The sequence below is a fragment of the Setaria italica genome, chromosome IX, assembly GCF_000263155.2.
Source record: "Setaria italica strain Yugu1 chromosome IX, Setaria_italica_v2.0, whole genome shotgun sequence".
Classification (NCBI taxonomy): Eukaryota; Viridiplantae; Streptophyta; class Magnoliopsida; order Poales; family Poaceae; genus Setaria; species Setaria italica.
The window spans coordinates 49,816,042-49,836,445 of NC_028458.1; the positions used below are offsets into that span (position 1 = coordinate 49,816,042).

At 45.6% G+C, this 20,404-nt stretch overlaps 4 protein-coding genes across 5 annotated transcripts; 2 read left to right on the top strand and 2 right to left on the bottom strand.

Annotated features, from left to right (window-relative positions):
- Positions 1-2,221: 2,221 nt before the first annotated feature.
- Positions 2,222-2,948, bottom strand: LOC101771350 (histone H2B.3). Its single transcript, XM_004984701.2, has one exon. The coding sequence runs from the start codon at positions 2,875-2,877 to the stop codon at positions 2,461-2,463; it is 417 nt and encodes a 138-aa protein (XP_004984758.1). The 5' UTR covers positions 2,878-2,948; the 3' UTR covers positions 2,222-2,460.
- Positions 2,949-3,750: 802 nt separating this feature from the next.
- LOC101770956 (ATP synthase subunit b', chloroplastic) lies at positions 3,751-4,667 on the top strand. Its single transcript, XM_004984700.4, has one exon. It carries the CDS (start codon positions 3,857-3,859, stop codon positions 4,493-4,495), a length of 639 nt encoding a protein of 212 aa, XP_004984757.1. The 5' UTR covers positions 3,751-3,856; the 3' UTR covers positions 4,496-4,667.
- A 5,917-nt stretch (positions 4,668-10,584) lies between these two features.
- LOC101770546 (organelle RRM domain-containing protein 2, mitochondrial) lies at positions 10,585-11,984 on the top strand. The gene is made up of 3 exons (XM_004984699.3): positions 10,585-10,864; positions 11,382-11,450; positions 11,540-11,984. The coding sequence occupies exons 1-3, from the start codon at positions 10,648-10,650 to the stop codon at positions 11,770-11,772; spliced, it is 519 nt and encodes a 172-aa protein (XP_004984756.1). The 5' UTR covers positions 10,585-10,647; the 3' UTR covers positions 11,773-11,984.
- A 155-nt stretch (positions 11,985-12,139) lies between these two features.
- LOC101769879 lies at positions 12,140-20,097 on the bottom strand. Of its 2 annotated transcripts, none has more exons than XM_004984698.3 (20): positions 19,904-20,097; positions 19,430-19,803; positions 18,936-19,227; positions 18,742-18,813; positions 18,444-18,642; positions 18,281-18,344; positions 17,459-17,875; positions 17,244-17,328; positions 17,093-17,152; positions 16,947-16,999; positions 16,641-16,777; positions 14,652-14,751; positions 14,501-14,558; positions 14,361-14,414; positions 14,059-14,271; positions 13,916-13,971; positions 13,723-13,782; positions 13,430-13,523; positions 12,839-12,979; positions 12,140-12,682 (listed from the first exon to the last, which is right to left on the bottom strand). In XM_004984698.3, exons 2-20 carry the CDS (start codon positions 19,633-19,635, stop codon positions 12,605-12,607), a joined length of 2,439 nt encoding a protein of 812 aa, XP_004984755.1. In that variant the 5' UTR covers positions 19,636-19,803; positions 19,904-20,097; the 3' UTR covers positions 12,140-12,604. The 2 variants fall into 2 exon arrangements, with proteins under 2 accessions (XP_004984755.1, XP_004984754.1); XM_004984697.3 differs by having other exon boundaries at positions 18,936-19,224; positions 19,904-20,096.
- Positions 20,098-20,404: the final 307 nt, after the last annotated feature.

Here is a 20,404-nt window from a genome sequence, read left to right on the forward strand (position 1 = left end):
GCACTCTGCGTCCGCCGCCATCCTGTGGCCCCAGATGCTGTCTGCCCGTGCATCGTCGTCCGCCCGCACTAATCCGCGCCTGGGTGGGAGGCGGGCGGGGAGCAGAGGATGGAGCACAAGAGAGGCAGGACGGGGGTAGAGGGGAGGTGCTCGTCGGCGACCATGGAAGGGAGGAGGTGCTCGCCAGCAACCGTGGCGGACAGGGCGAGGTCGGGCAGCGCGGAGGCAGGGCAAACTTTACGGCGCGGCAGTGGGGCGAGGTCGGGTGGCGCGGCGGAAGGTCCTGTCCTCATCCCTCATTGGCCGCGAAACTAGCAGGAGTGGGCGACCCGCGGTGCACCTCGCCTCGCCTGCGGCCTTCGCGGAGCTCGTCCACGCGGCCAACGCACCGGCTAGCTCGGTCACCAGGTCGTTAAATCATAAATGGGGTGGGCGGCGTGCTCGCTTCGAGCAAACACACCAGTACACCGAGGTGTCTGACATTGAGTAGCGTCAACTAATCAAGATTTTCCGCAGCGTCAACTAATGAAGATTTTCAGCGTCAACTAATGAAGATTTTCCGCGTCAATCCTTGGATGGGTTAGCTTGCGAGACACATGAAAATTATACTGGTTCAAAATTATACTGGTTTAGGTAAATTACCCTACGTCTAGTTCATGATGTGAGTTCTTTATTCCCGAGCTCGAGAGCTCAAGTTTACAGTACGAGGTTACAAACGGTGTATGCGTATGTGAGTGTGTTCTATTGGAGGTCGAATCCTCTCTCTTTTGCCCCCCCCACCCCGCATGTCCTTATATACCTGGCCCATGAGAAGGATTACACTGTAGGTCCGTCCAGTCGGGCGCTCTCCCCCTGATTGGTGATCGTGGGGCCCATCTGGTAGTCGGGGTCTTTTTCCGCTAGATATCCGCCGGGATCTCCGTCAGAACCCGCTCCTCCGGTCGCCTTGGTTGTTGAACCTGACCCCTACATGTATCTGGGGGAGCGCCTGTTCCCAGTCATTTCGCCTGACAGCGTCATGATGGAGAATCACACTTGACCGGGCGTGATTTGGTCATGGTGCCTCAGCGCCGTTCTCGACTGGGGTCTTCGTCCTGGGACGGTTGTCTTATTCTTCGAAGCACGGATGGCGGTGCGCCCGACTGATCCGCCCACGTTTTTCCCGCCCCAGCCCACACGGGCTTAGCTGCGGTTGTCACATCAGGCAGGCCTAGGTATGTGATAGGCCTGGCCCATCGTTATGCCTAGACCCTCGCCTGGCGCCTTGGGCTAGTTTTAGGGTCTGTCTTCCTTGGTTCCCGGGCCACGACCTCGAGCGTCATCGACCAGTGGGGCAGTGAGGGTGGCGGCCTCTCGCCCGGCCAATCCGCTTCGCCTCTTGATCCTTTCGTAATTTTAGGCTTACTGATGGCTTAGGATATCTCTAATCCGGATATCCGTCACCAGGCACTAGGATATCCCTAATTCGGATATCCGTCACCAGGCACGCTCCTACCTATCGTCTCCGGCGAACAGCTAGCGATCCTCTCCGTTCCTCTCTAGATCACTGATCCTTGAGCCCAGTTAATCACATGCCAACAGACCGGGTGCCATCCATCCGGAGAAAGATGTTGTTGCCGTGGCTAACCAAGATCGGGCGTCAGCCTAGTCCATGTGTGGCGTCGCCTCTTCGGCAAGCGCGGACACACAGCGGAGCGTCGCGAGGAGGGGCTTGGCAGGGAGTGACCGAGAGGATCGAGGCTATGGTGGCCCGTGGGGCCTGAATCTTTGTGAGCTCGGTGTCGGCATCGGTGGCCAGCGTGGTTGACACGTTGGGGCACATGGCGGGCCGCCCAGCCGATGAGGAAGAGAGAGAAAGGCAGAGAAAGAGAGAGATGAGAGAAGATAGGTGGACCTAACATGTGGGCCTCACATGTCAATTTCACGTGACCACATAGTCAGCATGCCACGCATGCCATTTAACACAGGCTATGGGGATTTGGAAGTCACGTGAACTCGTTAACTGATTAACAAGTTTAGGGACTCAAATGTGCATTTTGGAAGTTCGGGGACCTGGATGACACTCGCTGCCAAGTTCGTGTACCACTGGTGCATTTTACTCAAAAAATTAAATGCCCCGATGACACATGGGACCAAGGATAAAAATGTCCAAATGGTAGAATTGTCGAGGTCCTAATGCTTCAAGTTGCAATTTCACAAAGCTGATGTTTGGAACGGTAAATCGGCGAAGCTGTTTCGAGTCTTATAATGACATAAAACTCTTTATAACAAGCAATAGTACATATCGGTTCAAATTCAAGACGTTCATCACAACTCGGCATGATTTACAAAGCAGGCAAGCAGCTACTACCCGCATTTGTCGGTTATTCATCGAAAACATCGATAATTTCACAGCACATACCGCATCCGGGTACAAAAGGAAGGAATAGATCTAACAAATTTGTAGACGCCGCAGCTCGCTTAGTTGGTGGTGAACTTGGTGACAGCCTTGGCGCCCTCGAAGACGGCATGCTTGGCGAGCTCCCCGTGGAGGACAAGGCGTACGGAGGTCTGGATCTCCCGGGAGGTGATAGTGGGCTTCTTGTTGTAGCGGGTGAGGCGCGCGGCTTCCTGCACCAGCTTCTCGAAGATGTCGTTGGTGAATGAGTTCATGATGGACATGGCCTTGGAGGAGATGCCGATGTCTGGGTGCACCTGCTTCAGCACCTTGAAGATGTAGTTTTTGTAGGTCTCCACACCCTTCTTAGCCTTCTTCTTCCCCTTCTCCTTGCCGCCCTCCCTACTCGCCGGTAGGCGCTTCTCCGCCTTGGGCTTCTTCCCTGCGGGCATCTCCTCCTCCTCCTCGCCCGCCGGCTTCTTCTCGGCCTTGAGCGCCATTGGATTGGGGATCGTGCTCGCTTCAGGGGCAAGGGAAATAGGGGACGATTTGGTTGGTGTCGCGAGGAAGCTTCTCTCGGCGTGTAGTGGGGCTGGGGAAGGGGAGTTAATATAGAGGTATTGTGGGACGGGATTGGTCGAGATAGGTGGGACACGGATCGATGATGTGGTGTGAGCCGGAGACGTTGGATTTTTGGAGTAGGATGAGTTGGACGATGGAGAGTGGAAGTTGGTTAATGAGAAAGGTTCATGTGCTCTGGATGCTTGGGGTACTCCCATGCACCCGACCACCTGCATCCGTCGGATGCATCATCCACGGGGCAGGTGAGGGAGCGTGCATCATACGTCATTTTGCATCTTGCCCCTAGTGTTTTATGGAAATTGAGCACAAAGGGATCGGTGCATCATACATCGTTTTGCATCTTGCCCTCGTGTTTTATGGAAATTGAGCACAGTCCCACGTTAGATTCACCTGCACCATGGATGATGCATCCGACGGATGCAAGTGGCCGCGTGCATGGGAGCACCCCAAGCACCCGGAGCACCGGAACCTTTCTCGTTGGTTAATGACGTGTGCTTGTCGTTTCGGTTGAGAAATTCTGACGCGATGAAAATGGTTCGGGAATTTCCCGTTCCGTTTGTTTCCGATTCTTCTGGGCTCGAAAATGCATGGCCCACGTATTCCTGGAGTAAGGGAAGGAATTCGGCCCAGGAACATCCGGAGCGAGGCCACAAAACGAGCGTGCGGGCGTGTGGAAGGGCTCGAAACTATTGGAAGGAATATCGGGAAGGGAATGCACTCGTGGTAGTGAAGCGAGCATCGGCATCGTGTGGCCGCCGTTCATCGGCCACCACAACCCAACCCGTTCGGATAGATAGCCGGTCGCCCGCCTCCCCCCTCCGTCTCTCCCCACCACCCCTCCACTGAGCTAGCCGCCGCTCTTCCACACCCACCCCTCCGGCTCCCCGCCTCGCACCCATGGCGACGGCTCTGATGGCTGCGGCCACCACCTCCTGCTCCCCGCGCCGCGCGGCGCCGCTCCTGAAGCCGATGGCCTCCTCCTCGTCCTCGCCCAGCTCGGCGCGGGCGCGGCGGCCCCTGGCGCAGCAGCTCCCGCGGCTGCTGGCGACGGCGGCGGCGGCGGTGGCGGCCGCACCGCTCCCGGCGCTGGCGGAGCAGATGGAGAAGGCGGCGCTCTTCGACTTCAACCTGACGCTCCCGGCGATCGCGACCGAGTTCCTGCTGCTCATGGTGGCGCTGGACAAGCTCTACTTCACGCCGCTCGGCAAGTTCATGGACGAGCGGGACGCCAAGATCCGCGGCGAGCTTGGCGACGTCAAGGACGCCTCCGAGGAGGTCAAGCAGCTGGAGGAGCAGGCGGCCGCCATCATGAAGGCCGCGCGCGCCGAGATCGCCGCGGCGCTCAACAAGATGAAGAAGGAGACCACCGCCGAGCTGGAGGCCAAGCTGGACGAGGGCCGCCGCCGCGTCGAGGCCGAGCTCGTCGAGGCGCTCGCCAACCTCGAGGCGCAGAAGGAGGAGGCCGTCAAGGCGCTCGACGCACAGATCGCCTCGCTCAGCGACGAGATCGTCAAGAAGGTGCTCCCATCCGCGTGAGGAAACCGGACCAGCGAGCCGGCCGGATGGCCTCTTCTTCCTCGCTTAGCTTTCTGATCTGTGTGTATACGCTTGTTGGGCTGCCGTCCATCGGCGGCCCTGCTTTATCCTATGACTGTAATTGCATCGACATTTTGTGCCAAGTATAAATGAAATATTTTTTTGAAGAAAATTGGGGTGGATTTAAGATTCTACAGTCGCTTACAAGAAGTTCGGGATTATTGACTACTTGGGGTAAGGTTATCCTGTAAAAATTGCCTAAATCTTTCTCGCTTCTTGTGTGATCAAGGCTCGACTAGGTGAAAAGGGAAAGTTGTTTGCTTCAGGACAATCACCCAGCTGTTCTCAAATATCAATCAAGTACAGGACATTATGGAGCCAACTGAATCATCATGCCTCACGTCTTGTTTGTTCGAGCTCGCAGATTCTTGTAGATTGTAGCAACCTGCAAGATTGTTTGATTCCTGCGAGTTACAGTCTGCAATCTACAAAGTGAAACAAATAGAACCTCAATGGATTCTTATGCATCACACAAGTTCTAAGCTGCCTCAAACATTAGGACCTTGTATGAAATGAAGGAGCCATGAACTGTGAAGAGAGAGAACCAAATTCCAACAAAAAAATGAACTGTGAAGAGAAAGAGAGAATAAAATTCCAACAAAAATGAAGTATTTTGATCAGAGGTTTTTCCGAATAAAAATCCAACAACAATGAAGTATTTTGATCAGAGATTTCTCCAAATTCATGTTCCTCGGTCCTCGTCTGAAATTCTTCACCGAACAGTCAGGCCTACAAGGCTAGAACTACAAGCCCAAAGAGGCAGGCTCTTATGTCTGCGGATTTCCTATCCATCTTCCGTAGCTAATCATATGCGGGCGCGTTAGGAGAGGCAGAAGGTTGGCCGGCCGGCTCGTCAGTAGTTCAGAGCACGTGCAAGCACGCTACACCCTGGAGGTTGGTCTGGATAGGTGGCAGCCTGCCAGGCTATTGCCGGTGATTGGACGATTTCCGAATTTCAAATACGACTTTCTCCCTAATGGTGCATCCAATTTCAATTCCGTTTGAACCGTGATATTCTTTAGAATTTCTTCAACAAAATGAGATCGATCCAATATGACTATATTATTTTTATTTTAAAATATCAACATTTTAAATATGTTGGTTCAACATTTTTATTATACTACTTCAACAATTTAGGTATACTATTGCAACATTGCGATATAAATGTTTAACTAGTTGATTCAAAATGCTGAACTAGATTTGAAGAAATGTTGAATTAGTTAATTTAAAATGTTGGGCCTGATTTGAAGAAATATTGAACTAGTTTATTCAAAATATCGAACCAGATTTGAATAAATGTTGACCGAGTTGATTCAAAATGTTGAAACAGATTTGAAAAAAATGTTGAACTAGTTGATTAAAAATGTTGAACCAGATTTAAAAAAATGTTGAAATAGTTGATTTAAAATGTTGAGCATGATTAGAATAAATGTTGAACAGTATTTGAAGAAAAATGTTGAACTAGTTGTTTAAAAATGTTGAATCATTTTTTTTAAAAAAATGTTGAACTAGTTTATTCAAAATGTTGAACTTGATTTGAAGAAATGTTAAACTAGTTGATTCAAAATGTTAAAACCAATTTTCAGAAAATGTTGAACCAGATATGAACTATATTTGAAAAAATATTGGATCTAGTGTCTCAAAACGTTGAATATGACTCATATTTTCTTTTGAAAAAGAAAAGTAAATATTACCGGATAAAGGTGAAAAAAATACTACCATCACACGTGTTTATAGGGTCATAAAATATATTTATTTGCTACAGCATGATTATGGGGCCATTTGTTGCTTGCTGATGTTCTTTCCTGCATGGAGCTTAGCACGACGTTGGCGGGCAGCAAAAATCAACAACCAGCATTATACACATTTATTTTTGTGTCGTGGAAGTTCATGGGCCACTATGGGCCGGTTAGATATACAGGTGGGCTGGTGATGGATCCAAGATATATAAGCTAACCATCTACCACAAGGTAGATATAAGGTTGGCAGCGGATCGATTTCGGGTCGGATATCCGCGAGTTTCGGGTCCGTGAGTTTTGGTTTCGGTTCCTAATTTTTGCCCACGGTTTTTCGGATTCGGATACCCGAAATACCACGGTTTTGGTGCTGGTTTGTAAAATTATCCGCGGTTATCCATCGGGGCTCGAAATAACTCGGCCCAGTAGAAGCCCATTAGTAACCCTACGTATATAAGCGCAACAAACAACAGTTCGTACCACAGGCGCCAGGTGGCCACTGCCAGGCAGCCCCCTGCCCCGCAGTGGTGCAGTCCCGTTCCCGCACACGCAGCCGTCCAGCAGTCCCCTACCCCGCCGCCATTTGGCCGTTAGCCGTGAGGCCGTCCCGCGCAGCCTCGACGCCACGCCCCTCCTGCAAGCGTCCCGCCACCCGCGAGGCCGCGCTCCCGCCGCTGTGCGCCGGTGCCGTCCCCAGGTCCCCGGCCGTGCTCTGCTCCGGCACCTCACGTTCCCGCCTCCTACTCCTCCGTGGCTCCACCTCGCCGTGATTCTAGGCGTCCAGGAGGTATTGGCACATCCCTTTCCCTAGATCTCAAATTTTGGTGTTAACTCTTGGACTCTTGGTGGCATTGATGCAGGCAGCAGACCACCAAGGGGATTTGGATCGCCAAGGGCCAAAGGCCGCCCGCTGGGGACTTTGGTGAGTAATGGCATAAATGGTCCGTTCCAGTGCTTGGGATGTTGGTTTCTACTTTCTAGATAAGAATAATATCCTGCACGAGCTATACATTGTACTCTATAATCGTATCCCGTTTGTGTTTGTTTGCGCTGTTTCCCCCATCTAACGGTTTGGGGCAACACATATAACTTACATGTTCATCAAACTTCATTCTCTTTCCCAGTCCCAGGATTATGATCATGAGATGCTAATGGCCTTGGTTGCTTTCAATGCGAATAACATTTTTATAACTGAAATGGGAATACGTAGACAAGTTCTCTATGTATCTACTATCTTGACATAGGCTGCTTTCTCAACACAAACACACTAGAATACTTTGCCATGTAAGCTAGTGGAGGCTCAGAGGATTAGAGTTCTAGATATTTGATACTAATTGTGCCTTCTTGTTACTCTTTTGCATTCACTGAGTACTAATATCTTTTGATGGTGCTTTGCTTTTAAAATGAACAGCAAGAAGTGAGCAATGTCAGCTCCTGGTGCTTCGAGTGGATCTCAAGCTGCTGCAGCATCTTAATCTATGGGTTCTCGTCCTCAAACTCGTTGATGTCTTGCAACCAATTTAGTAACACCGCCATCCAATTCAGCAGCATCGGCATCAACTGATTCTACAACTGTAGGTAATCCTGATGTGGTAGAGGTAGAAGATGATGTTCCTGTTGGTACTAAGAGGAAGCTGGGTTTGGAAAGCAAAATGTAAATGGTGTAAAAAGTATTTAGGTGGGAGACAAGAAATGGTACAACTCACTTGAAGAATCATATTGCTGTATGTCAGGATAGAGCTACTAGAAAAGGTTTAACACAATCAACTTTTAAATTATCTGCAAACCCACAAGATGGCACAGTCACATTAGAGAAGTATGAGTTCGATCAAGATGTCGCTAGGAAAGAATGCTTTAATGATTATTGTCCATGAGTATCCTCTTTCCATGGTGGACCATATTGGATTTTGCAAGTTTTGTGCAGCATTGCAGCCAACATTTTAGGTAGTGTATAGAAACACAATTAGGAAGGATATTTTGGATATGTATCAAGTGCAGAAGCAATCTATGATGAATTATATCAAGAAATTGAGTTCTCGTGTTGCTGTTACTACGGACTCGTGGACAGCAAACCACCAGAGGAAAGGTTACATGGCAGTTAGCCCATTTTCTAGATGAAGATTGGAAGCTAAAAAGTTTACTTATTAGGTAACTTTAAACATGGTATTTTTTTCTTGTGTTATGCATTTATTCCATTGAGAGCAAATTGTCCACCACAATCACTTATTCACTTATGATATTTTCTTGTTGTAGGTTTATTTATGTTCCAGCACCACATACAGCGGATGTTATAATTGATGTTCTTCATGAAATTTTCCTAGATTGACATATTGAGAGGAACCTGTCTACTATAACTCTTGACAATTGTAGTGTCAATGATAACCTCATGAAGAATATGACTGGCACTGATGGTGATGACTTTGCAAAGAATAAGGCTGCTATGGAAGGCAAGTTATCACTCCTCTCTTGCATGTTGAAGGGTAAATTAATTCATATGCGTTGTGCTGCACATATTTTAAATCTGATTGTGAAAGATGGAATGAGTGTCATGGAGAATGGAATTGATAAAGTGCGTGATAGTGTTGCATACTGGTCGGCCACTCCTAAAGGACATGAGAAGTTTGAGAAAATGGCATCACAAATGAAAGGAAAATATGAAAAAAGAATTGCTCTTGATTGTAAAACTAGATGGAACTCAACTTATATCATGCTTAGCACTGCACTACTTTACCAAGATGTTTTTGAGCGCCTTGCTTCTTGTGCTCCATGTGTTCCATCCGAAGATGATTGGAAGTTTGCTAGAGAGCTTTGTGACAGGTTAAAGATGTTCTATGATGTAAATGAGCTACTGTCAGGCACTAGATATGTCACAACCAACCTTTTCTTCCTCAAAATGTGCAATATTTTTTTTTTTGCAATTGGGAAGTGGCAAAACAGTGATACTCCTAAGGTAGAAGAAATATCTATTAAAATGAAAGAAAAAATCAACAAGTATTGATCATATGTGCATGGTTTGATGGCTATTACTGCGATCCTAGATCCTAGGTTTAAATTGCAACTGTTAAATGCTCTTTTTTCTCCAAATTCATGGGTTAGAAAGTGTAGCTATGGAAGCTGTCAATAAAGTGAAAGATTTGGTGTACAATCTAATTTTGGATTACCAAAGTGCTATGGAGAATGTTTCCACAGCAGATGGTGCTCAAACTAGACCTAGCTCCTACTCAGATGGACGATGAGGATTGGATGGACACTTTTGATGATTACATGTCCAAGCAGCCAATTGTGACCTCCACTTATGTGCATACAAAGTTAGATTTGTACTTGGAAGAGCCACTGCTGCCTAGGACACAAGAGTTGGATATCATTCATTGGTGGCAACATGCAGAGCTGAAATACCCAACATTACGAATGATTGCACGTGATGTCCTTGCTATTTCTGTGACAACAGTGGCATCCGAGTCAGTCTTTAGTACAGATGGGAGAATAATTAGTCCACATCGTAGTAGGCTTGCACCATCATAATAGAAGCACTTATGTGCATGCAAGTATGGTCTCATGCCGACATGTTGGGTAAGTTAGAAAGTGCAATTTCTATAAGTATGTGTTCTTCATTCCGGATATGCAACCAAATTAATTTGTGAATACTATATCAATGTAGGTTCTCAGTCCACTTTTGTTGGAGCTTTGATGACTTGTCTTGACGAAAAAGATGAAGAAATGGTATTGTTGTTTGCTTCTATAGTTCTATTTTCAACTTGGCTATTTACGTTGTGCTCAACATTTTAGTAATGAGCTATTCTCTCTATTTTTATTTCACAGGATGAAGATGATTCCACAATAATGGATGAATGATTCCCCAAGTTGGTGTCGTTGTATTGCTATCTCTAAAATAATTGTAATTTCAATTGTCCCCGAACTTGTAATTTCATTTGTTATACTCAAATTGTTGTTGTACTGGTATTGTTAAGATTGGTATTGTTGCTGTACTCAAAATTGTTTAAGACTTGTATTATTACTGGTACTCAAATTATCCCTGAATTTATCCCTAAACTTGGTGTTGTATTGCTGCTGTTACACTATATTGTACTGTTCATTTTTCGAATTTCTGTTAATCCATCAGGTTTCAGGTATCCGCAGGTTTCGATTTCGAGGATGAATTTTCACCCAAAATGATTCTCGGCTCGTATTCAGATTTTAGGTTCGGATTTCGGTTTTGGGTACCCACGCACTCCACCTGATCCTTAGGTAGACAGGAGGCCCCTTATCTCTGGGCCGGTTCCAACCCACGAGCCCGTAAACCCACCACCCGAAAACAGAAGCAAGGGCGGGTGCCGGGTAGGGTTTTAGTCGCCGGCGATGGCCCTCTCCGCCTCCTCTTCCGCCCTGCTCCGCCGCCTCCTCTGCAACTCTACCCCAGCCTCCTCCTCCGTATTTCGCGCTACCTTTTGCTCGTCCTCCTCATCCTCCGGCTCCGGCCCGTCGCACACCCCACCTCCTCCGTCCTCCATATTCGGCGATGACGCGGAGGTCGCCAACGTGCCACCACTCACCACCCCCAAGCTATTCGTCAGCGGTAACGTCTCTCTCCCCTTTCCATTTCCAGCCTCGCCTTGCCCAATCATTATCTTTCGCACCGTGATTGTAATTTAGCCTCAGGGAACACAATTTCACAGTATTTTTTCTTTTAAATAGATCAGGCCTGCTTATGTGTGATGTGGATTTGTGATATTTCCCAAATTAGAGCTGCAGGCACCTGGATCTCTTTATGCTATGTTTGTATGAGCAATCCAATGCAAGACTAAAGATTAGCAATGAACTGTATCGATGAATCACAGCATTTAGACCTGTTGCAAATTTACATCCCACCCTGCACCTCCTGTGCCGTCAAATCCTATTGCACCTGTGTGTTTTTCTTGATTTCCTTTTTTATCATTGTAAAAATAATCTTGTTCCATTTTTATATAGTTTGCCGCTATGCTCAGTAATAAGTAATTCTCAGGGAGCAGCAGCTCCCATTTCATTTTCACTTTTAGGTATAGTCCACTTTTAGGCTCATAATCTCTGCTTGATGCTATATATATTCGGCGCAGGCCTTTCAAGACTAACAACAGATGAGAAGCTCCAGGGCGCGTTTGCTCCTTTTGGGAGGCTCCTTGATGGTACACAGCTTTCTTTCTAGAAATGTTCTGGTCTCTGTTCATCATTTTCCTCACTCCTGATTGTAGCATGCTTTTATTACTTTGTGCAGCAAAAGTCGTGACAGATAAAGTATCCGGGAGGTCAAAGGGTTTCGGTTTCGTGAGATATGCCACTATAGAAGAGGCTGAGAAAGCGCGGCAGGAGATGAACGCCAAGTTTCTGGATGGATGGGTCATCTTCGTCGACCCTGCTAAACCAAGGCAACCAAAGCCTGCTCCTCAGCAGGACACCCGTTCGCACGCTGGCTTCACAACCAACAAGACTGTAGGGTGGTGTGGCTAATCGCATCAAACTATTGTTTTACAGCACTACTTGGATGGGAATACTATCAGAAACACCGGGGAGTAGTTTGATTTGATATTGGCAGTAGAGCTGCACCACATTTGTGTTCTACGATCGTCCTCGCTGTTCACTTAGTGCGTGATGATCGGTAGCCTTTTGACTAGCTGATTTGCACTTAAGGATGCCTAATTGATGATACTATTTCTATCGTCTCTTTGCACGGTTGCTCGTCATGTTACCTGAGGAGAGCTTCCCTGTTGCTATACCACGTTGATGATCCACAGTTCTAAAGAGCTAGATTGGCATAAACATTGATGAAAAATAGGACATACCAATATTCAGACATAACTCAGTAAAAATGTACAAATGTCATTGTGAACCCGGACCCACTGTAAACATCCATTCCAGGCATAAACATGAATCGTCTTGGGGAGGTTCGTATAACATGTGACAAGCTGCGAAGCATGGCATGGCTGGACAGCAGAAAGAAATTGAGATTTGGGTGTCGAACCGCCCAGCCCTTGCATGTCGGGAGCAAGCGTGAGCACCTGCTGCAATCACACCGAGCTGTAAATGTATGCGGCACATTGAGCCCCGCCCACACGCAACGAAGAAGCCAGCAATTGAGTAAACACATCTAGGCCCCATATAAATTGGAAAAAGTACAAAGATAGCTCGCGTCTCTACTCTCTAGAAAGGTTGTGCTCTGAAATCATCTCCTAGACTAAGCTACAGAAAATTGCGCTATAATCATCTACAAAGGTCTCTCCCATACACCATGAACCAGATTCTTTTATGTAGTAGTGTACAAATAAGCACAGATTAGATTTGCTCAAGCAAGGGATTTTTGCATCAAGACTAGGTTCTCAAACATCACCGAGGGGCACGACTGATCCATCATTAACTTCTTCTGGAAGTAGCACAACAACAATAGAGAGATAATACTGTTAGCCTCAGCGAGATGAAGAAAAACATTCTAGTGTACAGTTAGTCTTGGTTAAAAAAAACTGAATGATTTCATCATTCCATGAACTAGAGGAATATGCAATAGAGAGGATGCGATTACCTCTTCATCTGATAAAATGGTGAACCCGAGCTTCTCAGACCATATTGGTGCCATTTCAGGGTCAACAGGTGCCGTAAGAAGGTTTACTTTCCAGGCTCTCAAATGCTCCTCGATAGACTTTAGGAGAAGTATAAAGTAGCCCTGCAGAAAGAATCACCAAACAATAAGAATCATAGTTTGCTAAAATATCCGTTCAGAATTATCAAAACATAAAGGTATTATCACATGTCAGTCCATAAACATAATGTGTTCCTATATGCGTAAGTGAAGGGACCCAGGAAAGCTAATCAGATATAAGAGGATTTATGACTGAACAGAAAGTGAACACACTCTACAAAATATCAGCCTATATGAGTAATGCTTAGTGTGCAAACATATTCGAAATTATTTTTATGAAAATAATTTTATTTATTGTTTTGAGTTGCAGCAGAAACCTATCAGGTAATATTAGTGGATTCTTTTGTTAGTGATTCATTAAGATTCTGCAGTTATGCATCCCCTTTTTGATGAAAAGTGGGACATGCAAATTGTTTTTACATAAGATAATTGACAACATTGACTGCGTTGTGTATGGCTCAAATTCATTTTCACCTTCTTTCTGCACTCACTGCGAGTAGCAATAAGGACCAGCTCTGCAACTTGTTCCATGCGCACTTTCAAAATTGCAGCAGACACAACATGTGTACTGCAATAAAATCAAAATGGGGGAAAAGTAAGAATACCAGGAAAAATTAATCATACAAACTCAGAACGACGGCTAACAATCTGAAGTTTATATGGGTGCTTTTTTTTTTTGCTAAGTTTGATGCAGAACTACAAAAACATAATTGAGGCATCACTGCACGCGGACCAGAAGAAACACAAATATCATAATGATGAACTACCTTGCAGTTAACACTGCACAATACATTCCTCGAAAATCCGTCTCTCCTTCTACATTCTTGCTGCAACAATGAAGTTTAGATTGTTTACAGACTTCAATATATGAACAAAAAGGCTGAAGGTGAATGCAGATCAATGAAACTACTCATACACCACTTGACAAGTTAAGAAGTGGCAAAATAAGCAGGAACCTACGCATAAACCATATCCGAGAAGACACCACTGTGCTCAGCAGTTTCCGCAAATGCATCCTATATAAAGTACAGAGATCAAGGTGAGACTATAGCAGTCAAAAAGGTACTGAAAGGCAGATGCAAAATTTAAGTCAAAGAACTTACTTTGAGGATATCAATGACCTGAGGCATGTAGAGCTCACTACTTGCATTCATTCCACTTAAAAGCCGCCAACAAATATTGGATCTTATCCGTCTGAGGAAGGCAATCTCTTCACACTTTTCCAGTCCTTCATCTAGATGGTCACGAAGCAATCGACATTTTTCGCAGCACAGGAAGCAAAATCGCGTATATTCTTTCAATATTTCCAGGGGCACCTGAAATGTTTAATTTAACCATTCAGCAGTACTTTTCACAATGGCAAACTTTCCTTTTGCAAATGTAAATGAAATAAATGTTCACAAACCTTCTTTTTTCCAATTCGATCGTTGTAACATCTGATATGGCATGGTCTCTCACACTGTAAAGTAATAAGGCATAATTTGCACGCCAGCAATCTAAGTATGAAAGGCAGTTGGTTGGATATAAGCATTAAGTGTAACAGACCTGGTTACAGAAGACTATTGTATCAGGATCAATATTTCCAAGCGTCGTGCGGCCATCCCTGACATTATGTAAAGATGCAAATTTTCATATGAGCTCACCAAATCCCTGTTAATCTGCCAATGGAAAAATATGCTTAGTATTACAATCTTACCCACAGAAATAGCACATCTCTGTCTCGACCACTATTTCTTGTAAAGTCCGTTTCAGGGGAATGATAGGTCCACTGGTGGTAGAAGGTTCTTTTCCACAACCTGTAATAAAGGAACCAATCGGCACAGCACAGAGAGGCAGTAAATTATTTACTCAAACATAAATCTCTACGAGTACTCTCTACTTACCTAAAGGTAATACAGTTAAATCTACATGACATGACCTTGAAATAAAAATCAATGTCACCAAGGAAGCAAAACAAGGCCTGCTTGAGGACAGCAAAGCCTCATGTGACTGGATAATGCAAGGTTCAAGCGTAACTACTGTGCTCACTTATAAAAATATTGGGAGCATAATGCGTCAGCAGAAGGTACATAAACCAAGTAAATCAGACACTTTGAACACATAAGTGGAGATAATTGAAGGAACCATTTCTATACACTAGATCAACAATGAATTCATACAAGTGGGAGAAATTACACAGATGGGAAGGAGCAAACCGGAGTTCATAGTACAACCTAACAAATTTAGTGATGTCACTGCATCAAACCAAATTAAGTAGGACAGGGAAAAGGAGCTGGGAATGCAGAACAAGCGGATGATTGCAAAGGAAAAGGAAATTTCAATCCAACAAAAAAGAATCTAAACTTTAAATCCCAATACAGATAAAAGTATAACACCCCCCCCCCCTCTCCCCTCCCCTCCCCTCTCTCTCTACAACCACAGTATGCACCAATACTGTATCCATCTCAAGATAGCAGCGGATGAATAGAACTGAACTTAGCAAGCTCTTGGTACAGCAAGAAGAATGGCCTTGTAAAGCAAAACAAATAGAGGATGAGAGTAGAGCCACCAAGAATAGGAGATCCCTGGCTTGGAAGCCACATCGCCATCCCAAAAGTTTCACTCTTCCACAACTCTTCTTCTCTAATGCTATAGTCAGGTAAGAAGCACAAGAAGCACTGCCTAGTCAGTAGTCACCACCCATCATCCTTTTCTATTAAGAAGTATTTTCTTTAGACAAAAGAGGCCTTGGGAGTTAGGATAAATACAAGCTTTCCAATCCACAGGAGGGAATCCAGCAGAAGGGAACTATTTTCCTCGTAAATTGTGATGGCTGTGCACCATGCCCTGCCTTTTGCAGAACTTTGACTCACAAGTCACAAGGTCTCCCCGTGAGAAACCTCCATGAGGGATTACCTTATTACCCTTTCATCCCTATTTTAATTGTTTACAGCATTTGAAATGGAAAGTGCACAGTACAAATAGTTAACCACCAGCAGTGCTCGCTTGAAGCATTTCCAGGGTATCGACCTAATAGTCCTCAAATAATCCAATTCCTCAACATAACCCAATGATCCAACGCCACAAAATCATCAACTGGGATATTTTGCATAAATATCTATCTCTTACAAAAGTTGAACAGAAAACAACGAACCCAGCTTAATACCGAGTAATCAGAAATGTGAAAGCAATTTGATATGACAACTGGTAGTCAGGAATATTTCCCAAGTTTGTCTGGTGCAGGATTGTTAACAGGATGGGGCAAAGCTAAATCTGAAACGGACTTGCCATAACATGTATATTTAAATGTCCTTTTTTGGCAAAAAAAATGTCCTTTTGTTTATAAAAAAAAACTTTGTCCTTAGAGAGATTTTAACTTCTCTTAACTACCAGATCCTATGGCCTAAAGACAAACTGCAGAGAAAATATGATCATCATGTTCCAACATGCAGCAGGATATCCTTTAAACAGGAAAGCACATAGACATCTATATGCCTGAGTATTCACAAAGGCCACAGTGGACTAGCTGCTCATTCGAAAGATTCATGAGCCATAACCACTCAACATGCAGCAAACTAAACTAGATAACTTAATGAATTAACCAGAAAAATAAATAAACTATTGTAATGAACCTCAGCGTAGGAATTTGATGAATTAACAGAAAACTAAATAAACTATTGTAATGAACCCAGCGTAGACAAGTTACCTGAAGAAGTAAGGTTAGGGTAGTCACTAAAGCTAGAAACATTAGCATTGCCAAATTCATTTGAATTCAAACGATCTTGCAATTGCAGCGCTAGCTTATGAAGTGTTACTCCTTCTGATGTATAGATGTTGCGATACCTGAAACATAAAATACTCACCACTTAAACGAACTGAAACACCCAAGAACTTTTTTTCAAGTTCAAATCATTACAGGCACTTTAATGAATAGCATTTTGAATTCTTAGCTCTTATATGAGTAAAAAGTTAAAAGTCAGACGCAATTTCTTTCCATAATGGTGGCGCTTACGGTTGTCGTCTTCTCCCCATGCCAGCATGTTCTTCAAAGTGCGAAGGAGTAAACTGGAGTCAAAAGATAACAACAAAAACATCTGTTGGTCCTTGAGCAGAATTACATCCTAAGAAACAAAATTCCCTTATTGCTTAGTTTTGTACCTCTTGGTTGCAACAATTACAGACTATTCCTGTCCCCCGCTTATACCCTTGCTTTAGAGCCTAAAAGACAGTGAAGTGTGAGTCCTCTTAAGAGTGCTAAAAATTCAGGTGATTGTTAAAAAGGGGCAGTTCATGCAAATACCCAGAGTACCTCTCCATTCTTCAACTTGTAAGTCAATAAATTATTATCTGGAAGGCCACCCTCCTTGAAAATCAGTGGATGCAAAGTGGTATCCCTGAGGGGAAGCAAACAAGATTTATGGGTTATGCATTGTTTCAATATAAAGAACCAACCTTTCTCCAGTTTTTGCAGGAAGATCCCCTAAATATTACAAATGCCAAGCATACTGAAGATTTAATCCTTACCTCGATTTTGTTTCTTTTGACTTTGAGTCTATGTTGCAGTTTGGAAGTGGCTCTTGAGAGATTGTCGCTGAACTTGGTAAAGAAAGCCCTAAACTTATGGGATCATGTTTAGAGTAGTCCGGTATTATTGTAGTAGGTTCTGGAGAGTCAGGTTTTACACCATTGGTGCTGAGAGGACCTGCTGTGTTCTCACTAAGAGTTTCTTCAGTGCCATTCTTCTTTGAGGTGCCAGTAGAGAGGCCAGAAACTCCTTTGTCTTCGCTTCCACTCAACACTGGAGTTGAAGTCTCAGTGCCTCCTCGTTTGAACTGCCTATCAGACCGCCTTTTGGATGCACTCCAATTAAGGTTTGAGATGCTATTGCCAGCGGATTCTTTCAAACTAGAAATCATCTCCCCCACAGTCAACTCCCGTGAACTACAAGTGAGGTTTCAAAGCAAGGTGAAGTTAGTATGAGCTACGAGGCGCGTTGTGATAGTTTAAATGTAACTGACTGCAAATTGGCAGGGCACTTCATCAATTGGTTAAAAAGTTTGCTAAAAATATGGTTAAAAGATTGAAAATAAATTATCAAGGAAAGGATAGGTAGTTCAAATTTAATAACCACTTTCCAGTGGAACTGTATGGCATTAAAGCCCAAGCCAACCCTTGCAAGGTTGATGGGTTTACCGAGAGTGCACGGAAGTTGAAGACCCGAAACAATAGGTAAAACTATTGATAGACAGAAAATAAATAGGTCTTGAAAATAACAAGGCACAGTATGTACATATTTTAAAAGTCTGAATGTAAGTCCTATTGAAATTTCGATGCCCTGTAACTTACCTCTGAGTTGAACTACCATCTGAAGCCACAGCATCTGAATAATCTTTCCTCTTTTGAAACGAAGCTAAATGGCCAACAAGAAAGAAGATAGGACAAGGGAAAAATTAGCATATTCTGAGCAAAAACACAAAAGCAACATACCCTTAGGTACTGGTTAAAATACCTTTCCACTTGTTATACTCATCCATATTAGGAGGGAAACCAATAGTGTCTTCAAAGAATTCCCCAAGCATGTTAAGCCTATAATGTTTTAGAGCTTTCACCACCTTGAATAGAGAAATCCCGGTTTCCAAGAAGATGTGATCATTTTGGTTGTTGGATGACTGACCAGAATGCTGCTCAAACTCGCATGCATTCATAACCTACAATTTATCAGACATCATGAGGTCATGTATAAGACAATCTACGAAGAGGCATGGAATTTACAATTGATACAACACAGCCAGTAATAGAAAGCTTACGTTACTACTGTAATTACACTCCGAGCAGCCACAAGAATAACCCTGTCCACTTATGCGTCCAATCTTCTCCACCTAAATATAAAAAAAATGGGAGCATACATGTTGTCCTTTGAGATAAATAAAAAAAAACCTAGGTTTTCAACTAGCAGTTACTCCAAATCTATAATCCTACTGTCAGCAGGAATAACACATACCTCATCCTTCTTGTAGGTCACCTTGAAACCTTCAAGAAGCCCAGTGGACAACAATCCTCTAACATCTTTAAGGTAACTGTCTAGCTGATACTTTGTTTCTGTCACTCGCACTTTAACAGGAGTTATTGTTGACAAACTACTGTACCTAGGCCGTTGCTCACCAGCTCCATTTCTTATCTCTTTAGCATCAGGCATCACATGGTCGCCACCTGCTGCATCTTCGATCTGTTCTGCAGCAGGCCCTTCAATGCCGTGCATAAGGTCTGACTGAGTCGTGGAACAACTTTCTCTGCTGAAAATAGGGAGGGATTAAGACTGGCATAAACCTGCAACGAATTCTAATTGGGATGATTGGATGTATACTTGTCCAATTCTATCAGTTTATTATAGAAAACACATCTCCCTGAGTCCCAGTGAGGGGCTGCGACTTCACTATGAAATTACACCACCGCACAGACAGTTCCAAGCACAAATCGATCAGGGGAATCGCTCACCTCAAACCAAGCAGACACAAGCTGGCCTTCTCCTCCTCGGTCAGCATCTCCACGTCGCGCCGCGCGGGGGCCGGCGCCGAAGGGGGCTCCGCCGTCGCGCCGTCAACCCGAACCCCGTTTGGTTCCCAGCTAGCGGGCGCGCCCGGCTGGTGCCCCTGGCGCGGCCCCTGCGGCGCTGGCGACGCCTCGGCGGCGGGCATGGTCATGGGCACCCCTGCGGCCGCCTCGAACTCCTCCGCGAACGCTTCGGCGGGCACGTCCCTGAGCGCCTGGAAGAGGGCGTAAAGCGACGTGCCGTTGCTGAGGAAGATGTGGCCGTTCTGGTTCTTCGACTCCGCCCCCGCGTGCTTCTCGAATTGCAGCGCCGACAGCACCTGCGCGGCGCGGAGAAAAACCCCTCAATTCTCCGCGCGGAGCCACAAAACCGGCGAAGTGTTGTGAAAATAGATGGGCACGTGATCGAGCTGGGCTGACCTTGCCGCGGTAGCCGCAGGAGGCGTCGGCGGGGCAGGCGCAGGCGTAGCCGCCGTCGGTGACGAATCCCTCGAGCACAGCCTGCGCGCGGCGCGGAGGCGGAGCGATTAAAAACCAGAGCAAGGGAAGCGAGGCGGCGGCGGGGAGCGGGCGCGGGTGACTCGCCCGAGCCGAACCGAACCGGGGCGGGTTTTGAGGCCGGCGTGCTCACATCTTTCTTCACGAAGCGATATGTGACTGGAACGTGCAGCAGGAACGGCAATAGATCCCGAACTCTACCGATGAACTCGCCCGGCGCCGTCGAGGCGCTCTCCGGCGGCGGCTGCATCGATCGGTGGCCGTTCTGCGGACTTGCCGTTGCGAGGAAGATGGTGCCGCGCGGCGCGCGCTCTGCTTCTAGCGTGTTTCTCGCAGCGCCGGTAGCCGCTTCGTAGAAAAAACCCTCGACTTTTCCGCGCAAAACCAGGAAAAACCCGGTCCGTAACAGGATGGGCGTGTGAT